General features: G+C 41.6%; 1 protein-coding gene across 5 annotated transcripts in view; it reads left to right on the forward strand.

Moving 5' to 3' along the window:
• The window catches only part of LOC147452291 (N-terminal nucleophile aminohydrolases (Ntn hydrolases) superfamily protein), a 36,801-nt gene extending 23,756 nt beyond the window's left edge, over nucleotides 1-13,045 (forward strand). For 3 of the 5 annotated variants that reach the window (XM_086518048.1, XM_086518050.1, XM_086518047.1), the window contains exons 3-7: nucleotides 3,625-3,689; nucleotides 4,044-4,424; nucleotides 4,524-4,582; nucleotides 11,675-11,818; nucleotides 12,058-13,045. In XM_086518048.1, coding sequence (XP_086374174.1) covers nucleotides 3,625-3,689; nucleotides 4,044-4,424; nucleotides 4,524-4,582; nucleotides 11,675-11,818; nucleotides 12,058-12,289 — 881 coding nt within the window. In that variant the 3' untranslated portion in view covers nucleotides 12,290-13,045. The remainder of the gene's footprint in view (nucleotides 1-3,624; nucleotides 3,690-4,043; nucleotides 4,425-4,523; nucleotides 4,583-11,674; nucleotides 11,819-12,057) is intronic. The other 2 variants (XM_086518051.1, XM_086518049.1) reach the window with 1 other exon arrangement.
• The last annotated feature ends 12,754 nt before the right edge of the window (nucleotides 13,046-25,799 follow it).

Below are 25,799 nucleotides of genomic sequence, written 5' to 3' on the forward strand. Positions count from 1 at the left end.
GTGTTGAGGAGCACACTCCTCCCCTACACATCTTCCCCACACAAATCTGCAAATTGTTGTTGTATTTTGGTGGTGTTGCTGTTGCCATGTGTTGATTGTTGTTGATCTTTGTTTCTGTTTGATTATCTTTGTTGGTTGTGATTTTAATGCAGCCGTGTGTGGCGTATCATCAATGACTGAAGCCAATGAAGCGATGACATGGATTTCACAAGTGCACATGTGTTTTGCCTTTGAAGAAGGTCTTACTGTCGTAACGACAACAGTGTCTAGTCCCCTCACAATAGGCATTGGTGCAATATCACAGATTTAAACATACATATCAAACGTGAGGTCAAAATGGTGTTCTAAAATAAAGGCATACATTGCTTTTGCGATGTCAAATTGATGCATAAAATTTGCATACAGCTTTTGAGTGCATGTGTATAATGTGTTTTGGTGCTCACAAAATGGCATACTTGTGAGTTGCACTCCTTCACCTACCAAAATCTCCAAAATATAATGTGTACACTATGGAAAGGACTTCTTTGATTGAGGGAGCATTGGGGCATATGGTGGGAAGAGGCCCTTAGCCTTTGAGACTCGAATTTAATGATGCCGGTGGGAGTGTGAATGACTGGACACGTGTAGTGCATCTTTCTTGGCCTGGTGGCCAAGAGAGAAGCAGTCGATTGTGGTGGTGGGTGTCACATGCACATCTAACCCTATGTGCATGTGGACAAGCTGTTCCTACTTCTAGGGTTTAGGAAGCCTAGGAAGTGTTATGGCAACCTTGTGAGCTTGTACGGAGGCCGTGCATGTCCAGGCACTTAGAGTAGTTGCACACCCTCTGATTGCACACCGAGCATGAGCATGTTTTACCATTGCATGAACCCAAAGTTGGAAGGCATATGAACCACCTCTTAAATGAAGTCATTTTTCCAAAGTGACTTTTAAATCATGAATCATGGGGGACTGACTGGCTTGAGGCTGCTCGACCCAGGAATTGGCTAGTATAATGCGAGGCCTTGGCGCATGAGAAGAAGCAGAAGGCAAGAAGGAGAGCACAATGCAAGTCAAGTGCAGCAGGCTCTCCCAGCGTTCTCAAGCAACAAGCATCAGCGTTTTTGAGCAAGCTCAGCGTTTTGGAGTTTCAAGACCAGCGTTTTCAGCCTTGGCCATTTTGCCAGCAGTTCAACCCCATCCTTGCGGTAACACACCATCCACAACAGTTTCCCTCGCCGGATTTCTCCCAGCGCTATCAGTTCAGCCAGCGTTTTCAGAATCCAGCCCTTGATTTCATATTTCATCCCATCAATTTTCAGCATAGCGTTGCCGTCACCGTCGTCCTTGCCGCAAGTCGTAGATTTCAGCCCTAGGACTACGCTCAGATTTCAGCCAGCTTCAGCCCTAGCGTTTTTCATTTTCAGCCCTCAGTCGTCATCGTCGACATCATCGTCATCAAGTACCACAGCATCTAGAAGCATTGTACCAGACCTTTGTGCAATCTAAAGCAAATACCTCTCTAGCAATAGAGAGGGGGGCCCTTGGAGGGGGGTTTGAGACCCCCATTTGGTGTCGTCTCTTCTCTCTCTATCTATTGCACTCACAGTTTGCATTCCGCTCTCTTGTTTTGGTCATTGCACATTCTCTCACGAGGGCACGAAGGCTCTCCCTTCCGCTAAGTAAAAGGAATCTTGAGCACCATTGAGCACTCATCTTAGCCATACACCATCATTCACTTGCGCTGCACATTACAGCGGGGCCCTGCCTAGTCGAGTAAATGGTGCCTGCCTGATGCGGTTGGCTTGGCAGCATGGGCTGAGCTGTAAAACCAATAATAAACGGCACATGAGGTTGTGGACACAGGTTGCAAAGTGACACGGTCAGCAGCCTCAGCTCCAGTGAGATCAGCTCGCAGAAGCAAGGGTTAACAGAGCATAGACGGAGTCACGGATGCGAGGTCTGAAAGCGACAACCAGGTCTATGGTTGGCAGCATTGGCATTTGACATCAATACCAGATAGCAAGGCAAATGTGGGCCAACTACGAGGACAGTGAGCAGATGATGGGGAAGCGCTAAGCAGGCTGTAGAGCACGACTTGCAGACCTGGGCAGAGGGGTTGGCTTTTGTGAGCAGCAAGCCGAGGGCCGTTGGAAGGGTGTACCGCAGATGATGTTGCAGATGCATTGAACAATGCGGAGGATAAGTGGGCCTTTGACTTTTTGTGGCCAAAATAAATGCGTCCTTTTTAATGTTAGCCTTTGGGAAAACCACTTAGGCAAGTCCGTAATTTTGAGACTATCTCCAAGCTACACACACACACACACACACACCTATTATTGGCCCTTCTCACACACTAAAGCGCACACACACACACACACACTGGATTCTGCAGAGATCAAAGAATGAGCTCCAAAAAATCTTCGATTTTAGCTGAGCAATTATTTGCTTGTGCTTGATCCAAAAGGAGCACTTAAGGGATCATTTTAAAGCTCTCGTGAAGGGCTACATTTTGATGTGTGTGTAAGTGCAAAGGCTCCGACGTATCCAGCTTACTAATAAGAGGGCTCATGTACAATGCAATTACTAAAAATAAATCTTAAACATAATTACACCAAACATTAGTGATTACATTAAGCGAAGATAATGGCTCATTGGTATTGCCAAGAACTTGCCCAATCCTTGATTCAATCAAGAAGTACAAGTATGTGTATTGGTAAAGAATCTAAGGGGAAATTATGATTAACGATTAAGCATGTAGTGATGCTCAATATAGCATAGGGAAGAGATAAATATTAAGGTTATGCTCATGCCAAACATGATGATGGTTGTGGTACCAGTTGATGAGACAATAGAGCTATGGAGGATCACATAATGAACCATTCATGTTGGAAATGGACATTGTGATTGCATTAGAGTAACATTGTGAGTACAAAGAGCTTTCCATATAAGCATTACTTCACACAACCTTTAGGGCATCACATAGTACACATGGTTTATCACATGGCTTCACATGGGTAATCCTTACATGGCTGACACATTGACATGACATGGAGAGGGTGTTCACACGCAAGAGGTGCAACAAACATCACTCCCCCAACATGATTCTGCGCATGTCCAAGTGCCATGGCCTAGAGAGCTGGAGTTTGATGACTTCGGAAACCTACTTAGAAAGCATGAACTTTCCTTAACCAAAGATGCCTCTTCTCATGACTCTATGGATGAGCGCTCCAATGGTAATAGTGGTGGTGGTGATGGTGATAATGACGATGATGATATTGTGCAGGCCCTATGCTCCCTCCGAGTCCTCCAGCCTCAGCCTCCCCTAAACTGCTTTTTGTATTGGGCATTTGAGTCACCTTGCGCAATGCGTATAGTATTAGTACTATAGTTTTCCGTACAATTGTACCACAGTTTTTCCCGTGGGCTGAATGTTGATTCTTTGCTAGCTGGGGGAACAAGTGCCCTTGGCAGCTTGGAGCGTTCCACAGTGGCCTCCCCGGGGGCGGGGGGGGAGGGGAACTGCAAGCTCCCTGTTTTCTGTTTGTTAGGATTTTTTGTTAGGCATGAAATTATCTTCTGGAATCATGCAATAGGGGTAATTGCTATAAGAAACACCCCATTAATGCCTTGTTGTATGTGCAGTGGGTTTTGGTGGAAGCCCGGATGAAAATGGGGAGACTACCCTTGATGCAATGATCATGGATGGGGTAAGTTTTCTGTGTACCCTCAGTGTCTAGCCACACTGCTCGATTAGTTCTGTGCTTAATTGTAATTTTACGGACGTAATGGGTTTTGTCTAGCTTTAAGCTTTTCAACTTTTCAAGCTTTTTGACAGGTGCTGTGACTTCCTTTTAGTCAAATGTTCCATGATGTGCCCTCTGTTCACAAGAATTTGGATTGTTTTGTTTTTACTAGTGATTGAGGGCGAGTCTCATTGTTAGTTAATGCATGTATCATTGATTTAGCTTCAGATTGTTGACTAGCTGTTTCTGCATGGTTTAATACCGAAGACGGAGGTCATGCATTGCTGAGATTGATATATCCGTTTCTCGAATGCCCAGACCACTATGGATGTCGGAGCTGTAGCGGCAGTGAGAAATTTGAAAGATGCTATCAGGGCCGCCAAGCTGGTTCTAGAGTACACTGAACACACGTTGTTAGTTGGAGATCAAGCCACTATGTTTGCCTTATCCCTTGGACTGAATGGGCCTTCCAATCTCAGTACTTCCAGCTCTATAGCAAAATGGTTCAACTGGCTAGAAAACTCCTGCCAGCCTAACTTTTGGCGCAACGTTAACCCCGCTAGTAATAGTTCTTGTGGGCCATATACAAGCATTAAAGATTTGCCAAGCAGTGAAAAGTTTTTCTCGAGGAAAGAGGAATACAGTAAAAAGATTGGACATGGCAGTCATGACACAATCTCAATGGCTGCAATTGATAAGGTATAAATGTTTTTGTATGAAGAATTAGGGCTGCTCCATTTTGTCAGCAATTGTTTTGCTGTTGATATTAAACTGTTTTATGCATTTCCGGAGCTTTAGGAAGGAAAAATTGCTGCTGGCACATCAACAAATGGAGCCTCTCACAAGATACCTGGCAGGCAAGGGGCCTCATTCACTCTCTTGTGAGATGAGCTTTTGAATATGAGATTGTGAATGCCTAGAAAAATGTTTTCTTCAGTAGCAGAAATATTCCTTGTCCTTTAAATATGGAGCTTTTTGGCTGTCTTTCAAGATGGTGTGATCAAGCCACATAGCTCAATTTTTTGTTTTGTTTTTTGTGGTGGTGAGAGAAGGGGGGATGGGGGGTTTGGGGACGGCCGTCGTGGTCTAGGAAGCGTTTGCATGTTTGTATGTAGTTGTGTAGGCTCAAAACGTGTAGAGTGATGGAGCGTTTCTGTCAAAAAGTGGAATTTCTGTAACAGACTTGGACACTCCAAGTCAAGAATCTACCACGACAGCACAAATAACGACCTCAAAACAGTTCACAGTTCACAATTGATTCGACACTCACCCGGCGGAGTTCCGTGCCTAGAGATATTGGCCCCAAAGACTGGCGCCCCTTTCGGTATTTCTTTTTGTATTAATCTGTGTTCAAAGTACAAGAGTGCGGGTAGGCGCTCACACTTAGACTCTATGTCCAGATGCTCTGAGTTGTGAGAGGCCTGCTCACATATTTAAAGTTACAAGGGTTGCCAAAAGCACATCCCCAAAAGCTGAAAATCAAAAGCTTAAATAAAAGCTTTGGAAAATAAAGCAAAAGTCCTTTCTCTCTTTTTCTTTTAATAAAGCAAGAGGCTTTTCTTCTCTCTCTCTCTCTCTTGCTGAAATGAAATAAAGCAAAGAGGCTCTCTCTCTTTTCCCATTGCGTGGAAGAGCAATGCCAAAAGCTGAAATCAAAAACAGCCCACGCAAAAGCAAAAGCAATGCCAAAAATTTGCCCAGCTTTCTGTAAATCGCACTGGTGTCCGTACAATAGGCCACGTGTCAGCCCGTCACGTCAGCAAATCAGGGTTAGGGTTAGGGTTAGGGTTAGGGTTAGGGTTAGGGTTAGGCTTAGGGTTTTTGATTTTAGGGTTAGGGTTTCAGCAAAATTAGGGTTTCGAGCAGAATTAGGGTTTTGAATTTTAGGGTTAGGAAATTAGCAAAATTAAGGTTTCGGGCAGAATTAGGATTCTGATTTTAGGGCTAGGGTTCAAGCAGAATTAGGGTTTCGGGCAGCCACATCATCACTTTGTGACATACCCCCCTTTTGAAAGCATTGTAATCGCCCTCGATTACGCCTGCAAAACAGACAGAAGCCATAAATTGTCTTAGCAGACACTGACTGTTAGTACCTATGCACTAGGAACACACATCTAGAACATGTACCAATCGTTAGTCACATCACACGACATCACAGGACATCACTAGACATCACAGGACAAATCAACATTCATTCGGATCTTAGACCATGATTTATCGGCAATGTAGCTAGCAATCGCATCTAGATCCAGTCGGGACCTCATCGATGCCCGATTGACTAACCCCTATTGCAACCATGTTTATTCGAGATTAAGTAGATCAAAATGCTGCAGTCATTTCGTTTATCAGTTCTTGCACTTACAAACAAGTCAAGAACAAATTAGTTTCATATTCCGGAATTCCATTTCATAAAGTCATCCAGTAGAATACTGTTAGCTCTCAGTATCCCTGAAGCTCAAAGAGACATCAGTGACTCTAGTATTCAAAAATCGAGGCATCTGTTGACAAAGGAGCGGAGTAACTCCCCTCTTGTGCAAACCCACGACACCATATCTCCGGCCAAGTTGAATTCTGGGTTCCATTTGGAATAGACTATGCTAAACCAAAAGCTTCAAGGTAAAGATTCTCATTCCGAGGAATATCTGCGAGGTCTTCCTCCTCCATTCGCTTCGCATCCATTGCGAAGTAGGTGAACCGTCAGTTCGCTTTACCTTCTTTCTTTCTTTCTGTGCCAATTTCTGTTCTGGAACGAGTATCTGCTCGTTTTCGTCCAATTCGGGTTGCATATCTGGCTTCCCATCATTGGGCACATCGCCTTCAAAAGGCTTCAAGAGACTCACATGAAAAACATTGTGAATCCTCCAAGTATTCTGCCAGCTTCAGTCCAAAGGATATATCATTTATTTTTTCGGAAAACCTCTAAAGGTCCACACTATGTCATGCTAAGCTTACAAATAAGCCGCTCCTTTCCCTTTTGTTTTCTTTCTCGAGCGTGCCTTCCCATAATGTAAGAGCACCCAATCATTCTCCTGCAATTTCAAATCGCGACGATGGCGATCTGTTGCCTTCTTCTGTCTTTCTTGAAATCTTTGCAAAGCCTTCCAAACCAAGTCCCTCGTGAACTGGTCGACTTCAAAGAAAAATCTTATCTTTCGTGCTAAGGAATGGTGAAACCTTCGTAGCAAATTCAAGAATCTCAAATGGCACCTTCCCTATCAAAGAGTTAATCGTGTTTCACTGAATTAGCAATCTCTGATTGCCCGTCGTCTGCGGGTGGAACGATGATGAGAACTGCAACCGCGTGCCTATGTTCTCCCAAATAGCCGTCCGAAACGAGCTTGTGAACCTAGGGTCCCTGTCGAAGATAATCGTCTCAGGCATGCCATGTTATCTAAAGACCTGGGCAATAAACAGTTGTGCCCACGCTGTGTTCTCAAGAGATGAAATCCATTGCAATACTTTCCTAGGGGCGGGTGGGTATGGGTAAAAGCTACAACAATCCCTGTGCTTTATGCTTGTCAAACTTGACCTTCTGGCATACCAAGCAACTGCGCACAAACTCGTCCACATCCTTCTTGAGTCTCGGCCAAAAGAAGTATCTCTCTACACATTTCATGGTGGTAGCAATGCCGCGGTGACCCGTAAAAGGTGGACAGTGGCATTCAGTCATAACCTTTTCCCTCAACGGCTGTGTAACGCACAACATGGTTTTTCTCATCAAGTAGCCATCCCGAATGGAATATCCCGCTACTGTCTCCCTATCCCATATCCGTGTGAAAATGTCTGCAAAATCTATATCTGTGACATACTGGTCGACCATATCCTCGAAGCTCCTATGATGTATCGCGGAAATAGCGAGAACCAACGGATTCCGAGACAAAGCATCTACCACCACATTCCTCTGTCCCTGCACATGGACAATCTGGAAGTGAAACTGTGACAAGATGTTCGCCCACCGCATCTGCTTTTCCCAAAGCTGCTTCTGTGACAAGAAGTAGCGCAAACTCTGATGGTCTGTAAAGACAGTAAAATCCGCTCCGAGTAGGTAATGGCGCCACTGAGTAAGAGCATGAATAACCGCCAAAAGCTCTTTCTCATAATCTGTGCTGTCATTTCCGGCCTTGAGAACAATCGGCTCTCGTAAGCAATGACATGGCCTTCTTGCATTAAGACCGCACCCAAACTACGACCACAAGCATCACAAAATAGTTCAAATGACTTCTGCAAGTCCGACAAAGTCAAAACTGGTCCCGTAGTCAATTTCTCTTTCAATGTCTGAAAGGCAGTCACCTTTGTGGGTCCCCACGAGAAAGGGACTCCTTTCTGTGTCAAGATATGCAAAGGGGAAGCAACCTCTGCAAACTTTCGAATGAACCGCCTGTAGTACGAACACAGTCTCAAGAAGCTTCTAACTTCGTGGACATTCTTTAAATCGGGCCAATCACGTATAGTATCTATCTTGGCCGGATCCATTTGCACTCCTGCTGCTGAGACAGTGTGTCCCAAAAAGTGTATCTCTGGTAGGAAAAATTCATTTTTCTTTGCATTTATCACTAACTTGTGATCTCGTAATGCCTGAAAGACTTGAAGCAGATGATCTTTGTGTTCTACCTCATTCTTGGAGAAAACAATGATATTGTCAAAGAAAGTGCCAACAAATAGCCTGTACTCTCGAAAAATTGTGTCCATCATCCGGTTAAATGTCGTAGGAGCATTGGTTAAGCCAAAAGGCATCACCAAAAACTCAAATAACCCAAAAGTCGTCCGAACAACTGTCTTGTAGACGTCTCCCAGCGCGATTCTGATCTGATGATAGCCACTCTTCAAATCAATCTTGCTAAAGCATGGGGATCCTTGTAATCTGTCGAGTATATCATCGATTCTAGGAATCGGAAATCTGTTCTTGATGGTGATTTTGTTGAGAGCTCTATGATCGATGCACATTCTCCAAGATCCGTCTACCAACAACACTAGAGAGCAATACGGTGAAGTACTAGGTTGGACAAGATCCTTTTCCAAGAGGTCTTTCACTTGGTTCATAATCTCTTCATTCTGTGCTTGGCTCACACGGTAAGGTGGCCGGTTCGGTGGTGCGCTTCCAGGTATCAGATCAATGGTATGATCTTCAGGACGAGCAGGTGGTAACTCGCCTGGTAGGCCCTCTGAGAAGCAATCGGCGTGAAGTGGAGAAAATCTTGGCGTTCTTTATCAAGTTTAGACATATTTGCCCTATCCTTCTCGCTCAATTCTTTTATAAAGATCGAGTAAACAAACAGACTGGATTTCATTAATTTAGAAATGGTCAAAGCCGATACAATAGGGACAGACTCGCCCTTCGGTTTAATATCAAGTACAATGATTCTGCCCTTCTCTTTAGTCAATGTCGCTTTCCTCGCTCGATAATCGACCATGGCGTTGTTCTTGTGGTAACAGGGAATCCCTAAGAGAACATCTCAACCTTCCAACGGCATTATGAAAAAGTCCTCATGCCCCAAATACCCTTGACAATGCAATCGAAGTTTGCCAATGACAGGTGTAATGGCTACATCCCTGCCGGGTGCCGCTAAAACTGCCTCCGCAAGTGGTTTCATCCGATCGGGAGTAATCTCGAGCCGCGCCGCCAATTCCGGTGAAATGAAGTTTGCCTTGGCTCCTCCATCAAAGAAGATCAGGGCCTCTTGGTCTTTCACTTTGCCCCAAGCTCGGCAAAGTTCTGTACTCTCGTCCATGGTGTTGGGATTGATACCCACACAATCTGGAACTAGTCCTGTTTTCATCTTGCCTTTTCTTCCACGTTCCTCAGCTGCTCTCGAACTCTTAGGCCTGTCGTCGTCCTTGTCATTCTGTTCTTCTGTGCCTTTCTAGGGCACTTCGCGGAGATATGTCCATGTTTCCTGCATCCAAAGCACTTCCCGTCTCTGATGAAGCGAGCTCTCCTGAGGAGTAAGCTTGGGTCGTGCATCCTTCTTCTCTGGGTCGCTCTTTCTCTTTCTACTTTCATTCGCTGAAGTCTGTTCGGCTCGTTGTGTCATGACCTCATCGGTGGGGTAGGTCAGATTGCCAGAGTGAATGGCAAAGCCCCGTTTCGCATGACTCATCAACTCCTGAATAGAAGCTGACTTCTGTTCCAAGCAGTGATCTCGGATCTCTGTAGGTAGACCCAAGGTAAACCGCTCAATCTGTTCTTTGAACGAGATCTTCTTGAATGAAGAGGCGGGTAGAAAAGAGCTCCAGAATCTCTTGCAATAAGCATCCACTGTATCTCTCTTGGTCATTCGAAGATGGTTCCAAGCAGCTTGTATATTGCCTTTTTCTTGCCCTTTCCGAAGTGTTGTTTCTTGCTTCGCTTTTTGCCTTTTCTGTCTTCTTCGCTCGAATCTGAAGAGCTAGAAGAATTGTCAGAAGAAGAAGAAGAAGAAGAATTGGGTACTCCTTCAAATCGAACACGCTTCTTCTGTTTCTTGGCTTTGTCAAATGTCGATTGACGACCCAAATAATCCGGGAAGTTAGTGCCTTTCTTCTGCTTTTTGCCGTGCTTTTTAGCTTTGTTCTACGTATCAAAAAGCTGAGCAATCCGTGCATCAGCCACCTCTTCTAATTCCTTCTCTGAATATTTCTTGTGAGTAGAAGGTTTCTTGAGAGCGGGTTTCGGGGGTGGTGTTGTGGTTTTCTGCCACTGCTCGTGCACTTACTGAAAAGAAGTCTCCTCATATATTTTGCCAATTTCGGATCCTTCGCAAAATTGAGCATCATCTTTGTTGCATCGCCGATCAATCGACGACGCTTCATCTCTCGTTGCTCCGCCTGAGTAGGCCGAGGCGGGCCATACTCTCTGCCGGAATCTTCGTTGTGATCCTGCCCGCATCTTCAGATGCAGAGGGAGTCGACTGATCCTTGCGTGAAGCCATAGGTGCCACGGAAAAAAAATTTGGGATCGGATTTCCGTAGAAGAGAAATCGGCCGTGCTCTGATACCACTGTATCAGTCTTGGACAGTCCAAGTCAAGAATCTACCACGACAGCACAAATAACCACTTCAAAACAGTTCACAGTTCACAATTGATTCAACACTGGCCCGGCGGAGTTCCGTGCCTAGTGATATTGGCCCCAAAGACTGGCGCCCCTTTTGGTATTTCTTTTTGTATTAATCTGTGTTCAAAGTACAAGAGTGCGGGCAGGCGCTCACACTCAGACTCTGCGTCCAGATGCTCTGAGTTGTGAGAGGCTTGCTGACATATTTAAAGTTACAGGGTTGCCAAAAGCAGATCCCAAAAAGCTGAAAATCAAAAGCTTAAGTAAAAGCTTTGGAATATAAAGCAAAAGTTCTTTCTCTCTCTTTCTTTTAATAAAGCAAAGAGGCTTTTCTTCTATCTCTCTCTTGCTTAAATGAAATAAAGCAAAGAGGCTTTCTCTCTTTTCCCATTGCGTGGAAAAGCAATGCCAAAAGCTGAAATAAAAAACAGCCCTCGCAAAAGCAAAAGCAAAAGCAATGCCAAAAATCTGCCCAGCTTTCCATAAATCGCGCTGGTATCCGTACAGCAAGCCACGTGTCAGCCCGCCACGTCATCAAATCAGGGTTAGGGTTAGGGTTAGGCTTAGGGCAGAATTAGGGTTTCTGATTTTAGGGTTAGGGTTTCAGTAAAATTAGGGTTTTGTGCGAATTAGGGTTTCTGATTTTAGAGTTAGGGTTTCAGCAGAATTAGGGTTTCGGTTAGAATTAGGGTTTCTGACTTTAGGGCTAGGGTTTCAGCAGAATTAGGGTTTTGGGCAGCCACGTCATCTCTTTGTGACAATTTCCACCTTTATTAGCAACACATTTTTAGTGTATGTGGTTTCAATGTTTGGCTATAAAGCCAACCGAGGAATAGACTTACTCGCTCTGAACATAGCATGTGTTGCTACAGATTTTGCTTGAAATCGGCTAATTTCTGGGTTTATTTCGCTCAACAGAGTAGGGGATGGTCCCATTGTTGGAGCTGGAGCATATGCGGACCAGGAAGTTGGTGCTTGTGGTGCTACAGGGGATGGAGATGTCATGATGCGCTTTTTGCCTTGGTATTTTCGTACTGCCCAAACAATGATTTCTCCATTAAAGTATGTTTCGTCTTGTGAAGATCGTTTGCTGTGTTTTAAGGGAAGCTTACAGCATTTCAGATGCTTGAGTGTGAAAAGTTTGTTGTGATCTATGCTAAGACTTTCAGTTTGGAGTAAATGGTTTGAATCCTGTTAAGTAGAAATCCTGGATATTGCCTCATTGTTTATTATGGTGGAGCTGAAGTTGCATGTATTGCAGTTATGACTTACCTGATAATGCAATGCTCGCTCACTTGCAGCTATCAAGTGGTTGAAAGCATGCGGTTGGGATTAAGTCCAGGTGAAGCTGCTGAGAATGCAATATCTAGGATAAGGCGTAAATATCCAGCTTTCATTGGCGCCATATTTGCCCTGAACATGCTGGGGGAGCATGGTGGTGCCTGTCATGGTTGGACATTTCAATACTCTGTTCGAACTGCTGACATGGATGATGTCAGTGTGTTCACGGTAAATCCTGTTGTAGCATCATGACTTTGTATATATTTCACAAAGAGGGAAGACCTTAATTGGTTTTGTACAGTTGACAATAGCACTCACAGACATGGCGCACTTGTGATCTAGTCCTTTTTGGCCCGTAAGTTGTGTCCCCCTAAGGCTGGGTTAGACGAGGCAGAGGCAAAGCAAAGGTAAGGGTTGGCAGCCTTGGATTTGCGGAGAAAATCCTTCTGTTGCTACCGGGCCCTCCACTTTTCTACCGATCTCTCCCCCCCTTGGTAGAAAAAGGTTCCGCCCTCACCCTGTACCAAGATTGGCTGGTGCAGTGGAACCCCCTCAAGCCCACCAATCCCAGTGCAGTTTCTCTTTCCTGTGCCTCTTCATGTGAACAAGCAGGGGGGCGGCAAAGCAGCTAACATGCAGATTTGCCTCGGGGGTCGTCTGAACCCAGCCAAGCAACGACGTCCTTAGGCATACTTGGTATGAAGGGCTGTTCGCCTTTTGCTGACCAGAGTGGGACTTTCCTCAACTGGATCTGTCATTTGAGGGTCAAGTATCTTGGCTTTCACCAGCATTGGATATTCTATAGCAGACTGCACACAGAGATGCACAGCAGCCAGAGATAAGGTTTTCTTCATTGGTTTTGTCTCATATTGTATCATCCTATAAAGTTAGGCTAGTGACCCAGCCGAGTATACCAAGAGTATAGCATATTCATATTATTGTATTTGTCTTTTCTTAGGTAAAGGAGCCAGTTTAGAGACGTTTTCTTTAAAGCTAATCATTTTAATATTTTTGGGGGGGATTTCGCAAATCTAATCATTTTGAATAGTTAGACATTGCACCAGAATCCTCATGAAAAGGTGAATCAAATGATATCAAGATCGATACTTTTTAGATTTTTTTTTTAATGCTTCATTTGAAAAAAATCACTTTTGAGGTCTTTTGAAGCATTAGAGACACTCAACCAATAATGGTACACTTTTTAGCAAATCAGAACATGGCATACAAGCAAGATTTTAAGAATATTCCAAAATTTTGTTCTCTAAATTGGAGGTGGATCCGTCTCTAACTTTGGGGTCAAAATTTTTTGTCTCTTAATTGGCTCCTTCATCTTAATGTATATGATCCCACAAAGGCATGATGATATTGGGACTTCATAGTATCCAGTAGTATGTTTGTGTTCTTCAAAAAAAAAGCCTTCCTTTCTATGCAATGGATGGGACAGGGCTGTCTTAGCTATTCACGAACGAGAAATTGATAGTTTTTACTTGACAGCATGCACCTTTTGAGTTACCAAGCTGTCCTCCCTGAAAAATATTGGGAGCTCGACACTGGCCGGGTGTCACCCCCAGGAAAAGACTCATCTTTTTGAACTGCACCCTTTGTAGTGCCTTGAATTGCTTGGCTGGGAGGCTATTGCTACATGGCCACACTGTGAGGACCAACATGATTGTGATTGACATAATCATCATGAATTTGTTCACACATGAACTTGCATGACACAAATTGCTTAATGCCACAAGGTTATAAAGGCATAGCTATGTATAGCTTATCAATGATGAGCGGGTTGAGTGTGCATCAACCAAGATCTTCACAAACTACCACCACTAGAGGCTTGGTTGATGGTGCTTTGCAATTGTTTCTACTTGGACTAAATGAACATTGTGTATCGAGTGTGTCCATCTCTTGGCATTGTGCTCTAAAAATCTAGGCTACATTTTGAGGGGTGGTGCTACTAGAGCGTTATTGTTCATCGAGTGAACCTTTTCGAGCTAATGAAGTTTATGTGCAAACCTTGGATCTTTATGAGTTATCTCTCTCTCTCATATAGTTCACTCATAACTTCATTTGCTCGGAAAGGATAGCTCAATGAATGGAAACACTCTTACTCATGCTACTTTAAAAGATGCCTCATGCACCTTTGTGATGGAGAACAAAAAAGGGGTTTTTTCATGCAGTTACCAAATTACAGTTCCAAGAGAGGTCTAAAATTGGAGTTTCTGAAACAAAGAACTTAGAGACTTATGAAGGAAAAGGGGTAAGTGAAGTGTGTGTGTAGAGGATTTTAAAAATACCTCTTGTATGCATGTGCTATAGATAATTTTTGGAAGGTAGAGCTTCCATGCATTAATCTATTGTTCAACACTCATAATTGTGGGTTATATTCATGGAATTCCACGGAGTCATAATGTGATTGAGCAATTGATTAAGTTTGCACATTTTCTAATAAGCTCACTCACCATTTACATTTGCGGTTTCTTCTTCATTGCATTAATAAATTGCTTGCATGAAATTTTCCGTTATAAGTCCCCATTAGTGTGTTCAAACGTTATACGAAAACAATTAAACCATTTTGGACTATCGTAAGTTGGCACGATGGGAGAAGCATATTGATTAGTGATTTACAACCAATAATTCATTGAGTCAAACACAAGGAGCACCAGATGCATAACCATGAACAAAATGGATGATAGTTTAGTGCAAGTTGCACCATATTAGAGAGATTCCTACACATCTTAGGGAGCCCTTGCCAGCGTTAGCAACACATGTTTGGCCTTTGGCATTATTTTAGCTCACAAATGTAAACGAGTTATCAAAGTAGTCGGAATCACTTTTGACAATTTGTAGAAGGCATTTAACCAATAGAGCTAAGGGTTCTTACTTGATTAAGCACTGTGGATAGCTCTCTCTCTCTCTCTCTCTCAAGTGTTGAGCTAATAAGCGCATTGGGTGACATCTAGAGCTTGCAATTGTTTGCAAGCTTCACACCATAGTGGGCTTATAGCATCTTCAAAGCTTTGACCCCAAATGAATGAAGGCATGCAATGTAACTTACAATGCGGCAAAGGTTTGGAAGGAGCACAATATGAATGTTCTCTATCTCACTCTTTTGTATCGTCTTGGAGATAGCCTTGTGAGTGCTTGGTCTTGGTTTGAGGGGAGCCTTTATGAATCTTCATGGCACCCATGATTTAGACACGTATGAGCCCTCTTTGACTTGACAACTATGAGTCATCTTTGACATGGCAATTGTGAGTATGAGGCATCTTTGACATTGCAACTCCAACATGAGCAATTTTTACATATGAGTTTCTCATTTACACCTTCTCATAGTCTAAACCCCAAGGGGAGGTTTGTTGGATGGGCTTTAACCAATGAACCTCCTCTTTGGGATGTCTACCCTTATGCATAGATCAAGCTCGATCAAAGAAAATTCTTTAAGATTCATATCTATTTACTACCGAAAGTACCAACATGCTGGTTGTAGCACATGAAAGAATGGTAGGACATGAACAATGCAAGAAAAGCAGAGTGTGCATAGCCTAAGTGAGGTTGTGAGTCACTGTCTTGGGATTTGTGGTGTAACACTACACAACACACTCCCACGAGGTATAATTTGACATATCTAAGCTCATTGAGATCATTAGTCTTTATCTATTAGCTTGGTTCAAAATCCTTGAATTTTATACATGGTATTAGAGCCAATTTAAGAACCTTGTAAAGAAGAGAATGAGCAAAAGCTAAAATCTTGATTGATTACATTGTATTCTTTAAACTAAGTATGGAACCAAGTCTACACAAACTACACTTGGAGGGACTTGAAAAGATCAATGGTATCAACTATCCTAATTGTTGGGAGATGGTCTTCCAAGACAAATCAATGAAGAGAAAATGGCCAAATGGGACAAGAAAGGCATGTTTGCAATACACTTGATGAAGCTAAGTATCAAGGATGACATTCTTTGCCATCTACTTGAAGTACCGCAAGAAATCTTGGGCCACCTTAAAGGAAATGTGTGTGTCAAAGAACACATCAAGGCATGTAACCTTAAGGGATAAGCTTACTAGCCTAGAGAGGAAGCAAGAGGAGCATACTACTAACTTCATCAAAAGAGTCAAGAATCGTTGTTGTTGATATTGGAGACAAGATGGTAGACGCTGAACTTTCTAGAATAATCCTTCATGAATTGAGAGAGGGATATGAAGGCATTGTTTAAGGACTCATTATCTTGATGGAGAAGCCATCACTTAATGAGATGAAGCAAATCCTTTTAGATAAAGGCCAAAGGCAAGCAACCATGGGGAGTATACATGATGGTGGAAAACCCACAAGCAACACAACTAGAACCCACTTCCCAAAGACAAAGAAGAAGACATCAGCCCACAACCCATGATAGAGCCCTCTTCTCAAAGAGGAAGAAGAAGACATTAGCCCCCAATCACAACAATGATCCCTAGAGATAGAGGAAGAGGTAGAGATAGAAGCTATCATAAATATATCCAAAGCCATTATTGTTGAAAGTATAGATATTTTGAGAAAAAATCCACGAAGAAGTAAGCTACTTTGAGGGAAAAATCAACTAACTACATTGATAAACTAGGAAATTCTCAAAACTTCCAAGATGACAACTCTCTACTCATACTTGAGGAGATCAAGCAAGCAAATAGTTTGGACCCTAGATTGATGGAAGGACCATGGTGGACTATAGTGGGGAAAGCTCCCATATAACCTCTCATGATGAATATTTCTCAACTTTGGATGCCACTCACAATGATCATATCTACATTGAAAATAATACTTCTAATGGAATTGTTGAGAGAGGAGAAGCACCCATTCAACTAGGAATAGGGAAGAAGAAGAAGTGCATGAATTTACTCTTGGTACCTTCACTTATTATCAATTAAAGAACCCATTCATCTAGGAATAGGGAAGAAGAAGAAGTGCATGAATGTACTCTTGACACCTTCACTTATTTTCAGTCAAAGACATGACAGAGTAAGGCTTCAAGTTCATTAAAGGCCCCAAACATAAGTACAAGGTCATAGACAAAGGAAAGAAGCAAGGAAAGCTCTTCAAGTTGGAAAAGTTTATTTTAATATTTTTAGCAAAGGAGACGGAAATATTTATGTAATCAAGCCTCAATGCAAAAAGATACCAAATATGCATTCCTTAATTGGCAGTTTAAGAAAGACAAGAAGGAGACAAGAAGCAACTACAAGGATGTGGCACTGTGGTATTGCGAGTACAAGAGTAAACTAGAGAAAAGTTTGCAAGGAGCCTTGCAAGGACGCAAGAAATCTTCAAGTGCTAGAGATGAAATAGGGTATGCCCATCTTAAACCACAACGGAACAAGAAGGCTATGGTGGAGAATGAGAAATGTCAAGCTTGAAGATAGACATGATGAACACACTACATAGAAGGTTACATATGGTAGAAGGGTAGGGAAGGAAGAGGTATCACATATGGTTGTTGAAAAAATAGGCATATCTTAGAACAAAGAGCTCTCCATTATCAAGCATACAAGTAGCATTTGGCATAAGCTTCCCTTAAGGGAAGGAGCTTGTGAAGTGAGGAAAGGCTCATCAAGACTCAAGGAAAGGGAGCTCATTAGAAGTATTCTCATCTATTTCTTTTCAAGAATGTTTCAATTTGTTACAAGAGTTAAGGGAAGAAGGTGAAGGTGCAAGCTTACACAATGGGCACATAGAGATTCTATAGAACTTGAGGGAATATGTGAAAAATATCATCTCTCCTCTCTTGGATAGTTCACATAGATGTTGCTAAACTTGCGGAAAGGTGTTAAAGTTATAAGTTCAAATCATCTCTTGGCAACTAGGCGTAGCTCTTATGATGATGGCATGGAGGAGCTATGTGGAAGATGGCTTATGGTGATACTATGGCATGAAGCAGTGCCTTGGATCATGCCTATGTAATGCACCTACTTGCTTGGTGAGACTCCCTACCTCACCTACTTGGTTGGTATGACTACCTAGCTCACTACCCCACCTACTTGGTTGGTGAAGGTAGACCTGTATAAAGATGCTATAGTAAAGCATTTCAGGGGTAGTAGAGAAGCACTTTAAGAAAAGCAAAGTGTACATTTTCTAAGTGAGGTTGTGAGGCATTTTATGAAGATTGAGTGGTGTTGCACTACACAACATGCTTACATTGCACAACTTGACATATCTAAGATTGAGCTCAATAGTCTTGACATTAATCTTGAGCCTTGGCCATCATTCAGGTCAAGTCTACACAATATATCTTGTATACTCTCAATTGATTAAAGACCTCCATGTTCCCTTAAATCTTGTATCTATTGAGTGTCTCTTGTTGATATAACCTTCCTCAGAGCTTGTTAGTTAAGTTGGTTCAAGATCCTTGAATTTTGAACACGCATACACAATTTAGAGTGGCAACACTTTCATTCTACATAAAATTGAGTTTAAAATGACAGTGAGAGACAATAGAGAATTGTCCCAATTTTCTTTTTGACACGTTCTTATGTACATCTTATTAAGAAACCTTCATAAGAAATAAGCTTTGTCAAAGCGTTTTCATAGTGGTCTCATTAGCTATAATTTTATGCTTAATAGAGCCTATGTTTTTATGTGAGACGCAAAGGTAAGCTCTCAGAGTCCCACATATATACCAACATGTTCTCTTTTTCTCTTTATTCATTTGATAATTCATAAATAAAAAATCAAAAGTATATTTGTGCCCTCTTTAGTATTATGGCCTTTTCATTGGGCACATGCATGTAAACTTTGATAAGTTATCTCATACATACGTTGTAAGGCCGCACAATAATGGATAATCATACAATGAGAAAGACCTAACCAATAAAGGGATAGATGGTACACTAGAATCATGTAGGTGAGATGGAAGTCTCATCAAAGAGGGCCAATCACTCTCTTTTTCTATGGCTTACTCCTAAAATGATGATTTAAAGACTGTTTTCCCTCTTTGTGTCTCATTCTCACCATAACATCTAGCAAAGTACACACAACAAAATTTGAGCCTTGTCTTTGTCTTTATGTGCACACGAACCAACATGGTCCTAGCAGCATGGGGCCCACTGTTGTCCAAGCCATATTGTTGGACATGGGGTCCCCTAATTGCTTGTGAAGAACTTGTTAATTCTCAATCACAAAGGTGCATGAGGCACATTTTATGGTAGTATGGTGCTCCAAAATGAATCTTAATGTTTAAGAATGCAATGCAAGGAGATTGGCACACATAGCACATGATTCCTATTTAGTTTAGGTAGAAGAATTTTCAAAGCATCGAGAACTTGGACTCCTATTTTTCTTTATTTGTGTTGGTGATAGTTGTTTGCAAAGACCGCACTTGATGCACACTTTACTCACCTATCATAAGGTATGCATAGTTGCCTCTCTTGCCTTGTGGCGTTATGCAAGAAGATCACAATTGGTAGCGTCTATGAAGTAGGCCTTTCAGCTCGTAGCATCCATGATAGCATCTCAGTTGGTGTGCATAGCTACCACACAAGAAGGACCTCTTTCATGATATATTATTAGTCATGAGTTCTCTCTCTCTCTCTCTCTCTCTCTCTCTCCCCCCCCCCCCCCCCCCCCCCCCCCCCCCCCCCCCCAAAAAAAAAAAGTTGTCTGGATGTGTCATGGAAACGAAGATAAGTGAATAGGTGAAAAAGAATTGTAAACTTGCATATGGACTAGCGTGTTTTTGACAGCATCATAGCACCATTACTCACCTTGTTTCTCTTCAAGTTTTTCATGGAGGAAAGCCGACTGAAAGGTAAAGGATTGTATTTTTGCCTTGTAGACTTCAAGAAAGCTTTTCATATGATTCCTTGAAGGAATCTTCAAAAACATATGGAGTAACTCCAAGTGCAAATAAATATATGCTTGCAATTTCTTGTACTTTCAATAAGGTGATGGGTCTAGACTTATGGGAAAGGTAATTTCAAAAATTTTCACAAGTACTATAGATGGCCACTTTCACGGTCTTTGGGCTACTCATTTATAAATTGAAACAAATGGTACTTGAGTTTATGCAACAAGAAGGCATTAAAGAGATTATAATTGGGAATGGGGTGATCATCCTTTTGTTGTATGCGGATGATGTAGTACTTCTAGCCCATAGTTTAGAAGATGCCTTAAAGCTTATGACTATCTTGGAAAAATTTTGTGTGCATAGTCGTCTGATTGTGAATGGGTCCAAAATAAAGGTCATGCTTATGAAAAATATCAACAAGGAAAAGCCATACCTTGTGTACAATAAACAACCCCTTGTGGTGGTAGAGAGTTTTTAGTACCTTGGTATTGAGGCCAATCATCAATGGAATGCTGGCTCTATGCAATGCTTGGAAGCGGGGAAGAGAAACTACTATGCATTTGAGAACATATGCAATGTAGGAGAGATTAAATATTGGGCTCTCAAGAAATACCTCTTTGCAATGTTGGTGGCATTACCGCTTCTTTATGGAGTTGAAGTATGGGGCGGTAGCATCTCTAAGTTCTACTTGGAAAGACACCTTCCTCTCCCAACCATAATGTGGACTCTCTACACACACACACACACACACACACACACACACACACACACACACACACACATGTACATATACATGTGTTTATATAAATATATATATTATTTAAAACAATTTCTCTAAGAAATTATTCCAACCTTAGTAAGCGAGGATAATTTTCCAAGGAAACCATCATATTTTAATCGCTAAAGTTCACATTTTTGGCATGGTCACATTCCTTATAATCTTATTAAGTGACCATAGGTTCTTGCAAAATGAGCCCCCCATTTGTAGATACCTGTGTATAGAGATGGAACTATAAATGATTGGTATTTTAATAGATATTATCTTCATGGAAAAAAGTCATAATAATTGAAATTAAGCTTGTTAATATGTAAATTGTTAAGTATGGAGCTTGATTCACCCCTTACAATTTTTATTCTAAAAAACACACATTTGTAAGGCCCCTGTTATGCCAAAATATTTTTTTTTGCAAGAATATTATGACTGGACAACAGTTAAAAAATGACCAAACAATGGTCCGTTGGTGGCCGGTGTTCAATGGTCGGCTGGCCGGTGGTCGGTGTTCAACGATCGGTGGCCGATTTCTAGGCGGCTTATCTACCCAAGGGTGGCTACACATGGGCGCATGGGGGAATTCTATTTGAACTTATCTGCACAAGGGTGGCTACACACGATTGTCTCTCATGAGAGAGGGCAACCCATTCTTGCCTATAAAAGGAGGCCTCTTCTAGTTACAAAATGGTTGTAGGATTGTGGTGGATTAAAGGTATGTGAGGTGGCTACTTTCCTGTGGAGGTAGCCCACACTTGGGTGAACCACGTCTATCATGTGCTCTCTCTTTCTCTCTCCTCTATTATTTCTTTTGTGTGTGAAAATTATCTCTCTCCATTAAGTAAACCACTCTAATCTCTATGTAGATACTCCTTAATTCGTACAGTGGTACCTGAAGTTCGAACGATGGATGATGGATCATGGATTCAAAAGATGCAACTCAGATCACTGTGTATACACAAAGAATTCAAGAGATGGAAAATTTATCATTCCAATGCTGTATGTTGATGACATGTTGATTGCGAGTGCTACCATGCAGGATAAGAGACCTAAAAGAGGAGTTGTCCAAATCTTTTTCAACGAACGATTTAGGTGATGCAAAGCAGATACTTGGTATGAAGGTATCCATGGAAAGGGAGCAGAAGACACTAACATTATCTCAACATGATTACATTAAGAAGGCACTAGAAAGGTTTGCGATGGAAGATGAAAAATTGGTTTCTACACCTTTGGCTAGTCACTTTAAACTAAATAAAGATGTGTGTCCAAAGACACAAGAGGAGATAGTCTATACATCTAAAGTTCCATATGCTGCAGCGATAGGTTCTCTAATGTATGCTATGGTCTAGAAAAGGTTCGAATTGCACATGTAGTGGGAGTTGTGGGTAGTTTCATGGATAATCCAAATAAGGAGCATTGGCAAGTTGTGAAATGGATACTTAGGTATCTAAAGGGGACATCCACGAACACTTTTTGTTTTGGAGGCACTAAAATTTTCTTGGAAGGGTATGCTGATGCCAATATGGCATGTGACAAAGATACTCGAAGGAGAACTGCTAGCTATATCTCGATTGGAGGTACATCAGTAAGTTGGGCTTCAAATTTGCAAAAAGTGGTCTCACTTTCTACCACGGAAGCGGAATATGTTTCTCTTATGGACTAGCAAAGAGTTTTGCGGCTTCACAGATTTTTAAAGGAGGTTGGATACAAGCAATATAAGTGTGTCTTGTACAGTGATAGTCAAAGTGCCATTCATCTTGTACAAAATTCATCCTTTCACTCAAGGATGAAACATATAGAGGTGAGATATCACTTCATACGTACTCTTTTGGAAGAGGGACAACTAAGGCTTGGAAAGGTGCACACAAGCGAGAATACTGCGAATATGTTAACAAAGGTGTTTAACAAGGAGAAGTTAAGCGTTTGATTATCTTCAGTCCGCATTCAAGGATAAGAAGCCAGAATGAAAAGAAATCATAGGTTCGGTTGGCTAGATAGTGGCCAAAAAGTGATAGGAAAATGGGCGGTTGGTGAACGATGATAGGAAGTCTATGGCCGGTGGCCGAATTCAATGGCTAGTGGCTAGCGTTCAACGGACGGTGGCTGATTTCTAGGCAGACTCGTCTACCCAAGGACGGCCACGTGGCAATTCTACTTGAACTTGTCTACATAGGGTGGCTATACATGGTTGTCTTTCATGAGAGAGGACATCCCATTTTGGCATATAAAAGGAGGCCTCTTCTACACACAAAATGGTTGTAGGATTGTAGTGGATTGAAGGTGTGTAAGGTGGTGTAAGAGAGTGAAGCGAGGCGGGAGGTCCATTAAGGGTTTCTAATCCTTTTGTAAAATTACTTCTAGTTTGAAGTGCAAAGCCAATGAGTTGCTGCTTTCCCATGGACGTGGCTCACACTTGGGTGAACCGCATATATCATGTCTGCTCTATCTCTCTCTCTCTCTCTCTCTCTCGCTCTCTCTCTCCTCTATTATAAGAATTTGACAATCAAGAGTTTGAATGTGTTTTTAGCTGTGTATTTTGTGTAGCAATCAGTTTATGGATCTAACTAAGGAGCATAGTTAGGGTAACATGCCACGCTATCCACATAAAATCTTAGTTTTTAGGCGACCTATATTTGTACAACATGCTAAAAGTGGATATCTGTTCATGCACACACCATTGAATATATTAATGATTGCATTTGAATTTATTTCTTTAAATGACATGAATCTATTGTTTAGATGCTTCATTGGTTGTGCGCTTTCATCTACGATTAAGAGGAGCTTGAAGTAATTTACAAAGGCCTTAGAAACCCTAGTCATCTCGCATGATTATCTCTTTACCTTGCAGTTCTTGCTTCTTCTGCTTATACTTTATATGTGTAGAAGAGGCCTCCTTTTATAGATGAAAAGGAGCCTCTTTGGGCTACCCTCTCATATGAGAGATAGCTACCCATGTGTAGATACACCCATTGTGTATCCACCCATGTGTAGACACAGCTTTCGAAAATCAGGCATAGACTAGCGGCCATAGATTATCGACCACTTGCCATGTATTTGTCGGCCACATTTTGACCATCGTTCGGCCATGATATCCCAACAAAAAAGAACATGTCGGATATTGATTTTTGGATGTTTGACAAGTTATTTTTTTCTCATGCACGATGGACTCTCCTCCTTACAAATGTGCGTCTCTAGAATAAAAATTATAAGGGTAAATGAAGCTCCATATACTGAACAACCTCCTACTTGGAGATTGATCTCTAGCAAACTGTGACTACTTTCCCATTTTGGATTCTTATTGTTGAATACTAATTGAAGATGAGTAAAAGCTCAACTTCTCCTTGTTAACCACTTTTGTCAACATGTGTGTAGGATTCTCGCTTGTGTATACCTTTCCAAGATATAGTTGTCTATATTTCAAAAGAGTACGTATGAAGTGATACCCTACTTCTATATGCTTTGTCCTTGAGTGAAAGGATGAATTATTCACAAGGTGAATGGCACTTTGTCACTGTACAAGACACAATTGTCTTGCTTATTCCAAGCTCCTCCAAAAAACTGTGAAGCCACACAATATCTTTGCTAGCCTCTAGAAGAGCTACATATTCCGATTCCATGGTAGATAGTGAGACCACTTTCTTTAACTTTGAAGCCAAACTTATTGCTGTGCCTCTAACGGTGAAGACATAGTATGTAGTGCTTCTATGGATATCTTTGTCACTCTCTTGTCACTTGAGATATCTACATCAAAATAGCCTTGCAAACAAATGTCAGTCCCTCCAAAACATAAAGCATTCGTGGTTGTCCCTTTTAAATACTTAACTATCCATTTCACACCTTGCCAATGTTCCTTACTTGAATTTTTCATGAACCTACTCACAACTTCCACTGCATGTGCAATATTTGGCCTTGTCCATACTATAGCATACATGAGAAAACCTACTACTGTGGCATATGGAACTTTAGACATATAAACTATCTCATCTTGTGTCTTTGGATACAAATCCTTGTTTAGTTTAAAGTGACTAGCAAAGGTGTAGAAACTAGTTTTGCATTTTGCATTGCAAACCTCTCTAGTACCTTCTTGATGTAATTCTCTTGCGATAGTGTTAATGTCTTCTTCAACCTCTCTCTATATATTTTCATACCAAGTATTCGTTTTGCAACATGTTAGCACTCTTATATGCTACATGTTAGCACTTGCAATTAGCATGTCATCAACATACAACATTAGGATGGTATATTTTCAATCTTTCAAATTCTTTGTGTATACACAGTGATATGAGTTGTATCCCTTGAATTCATGATCTAGCATCCATCAATTCAATTTTAGGTACCACTTTTTTGATGCTTGCTTTAAACCAAACAAGCTCTTTCTTAGCCTGCATACCATTTTGTTTTTACCCTTGTCATATCCCTTTGGTGGAATCATGGAAATCTCCTCCTCCAAGTTTCCATGAGAAAATACCTTGTTTACATCCATTTGCTCAAGATTGAAATTTTAAGCAACCATAAGGATTAAAACAAGTCCAATGGAATTCATTTATACAACAAGATAAAATATTCAACACGTTTCTTTCAAGAAAACCCCTTTATCACAAGCCTAGACTTGCCTCGCTTTTCCCACCTTCTTCTTCCTTCAGCTTATACACCCATTTATTTTGTAGTGCTTGTTTAACTTTATAAAAATCAGCCAATTCCCAGGTTTGATTTCGATGCAATGAGTCAATCTCTACTTGCATGATCTTCGTCCACTCCTCTTTGGATTCATGTTGCATGGCTTCTTCATATGACTCTGGCTCTCTAGAATCTATGACCAAGTGATGGTTGAAGGAAGAAATGAGTCTCTCTAGAGGTCTACTAACTCTTGTAGATCTTCGGGGTGTAGATTGAGGCTCCTCATCTTGTTGGCATTGTTGCAAGTTGTCATTACTTGCACTCTTTGAATCTTTATTGCCCTCAAGCTCCATGTACTCATCACATGCATCTTTGTTTGCTTTCTTTTCATGTAATCTTTATACATATTATGTTCATTGAAAATAACATCTCTACTTCTAATGATTTTACCATCTACTCCTAAAGATTTTACCATCTTTAAGATCCCATAGATAATACCCAAAGTCTGCTTCTCCATACCAATGGAAAAAAAATTCTTGAACTTTGCATCTAATTTAGA

This window comes from Adiantum capillus-veneris, chromosome 8 (assembly GCF_014529385.1).
Source record: "Adiantum capillus-veneris isolate H3 chromosome 8, ASM1452938v2, whole genome shotgun sequence".
Taxonomy (NCBI): Eukaryota; Viridiplantae; Streptophyta; class Polypodiopsida; order Polypodiales; family Pteridaceae; genus Adiantum; species Adiantum capillus-veneris.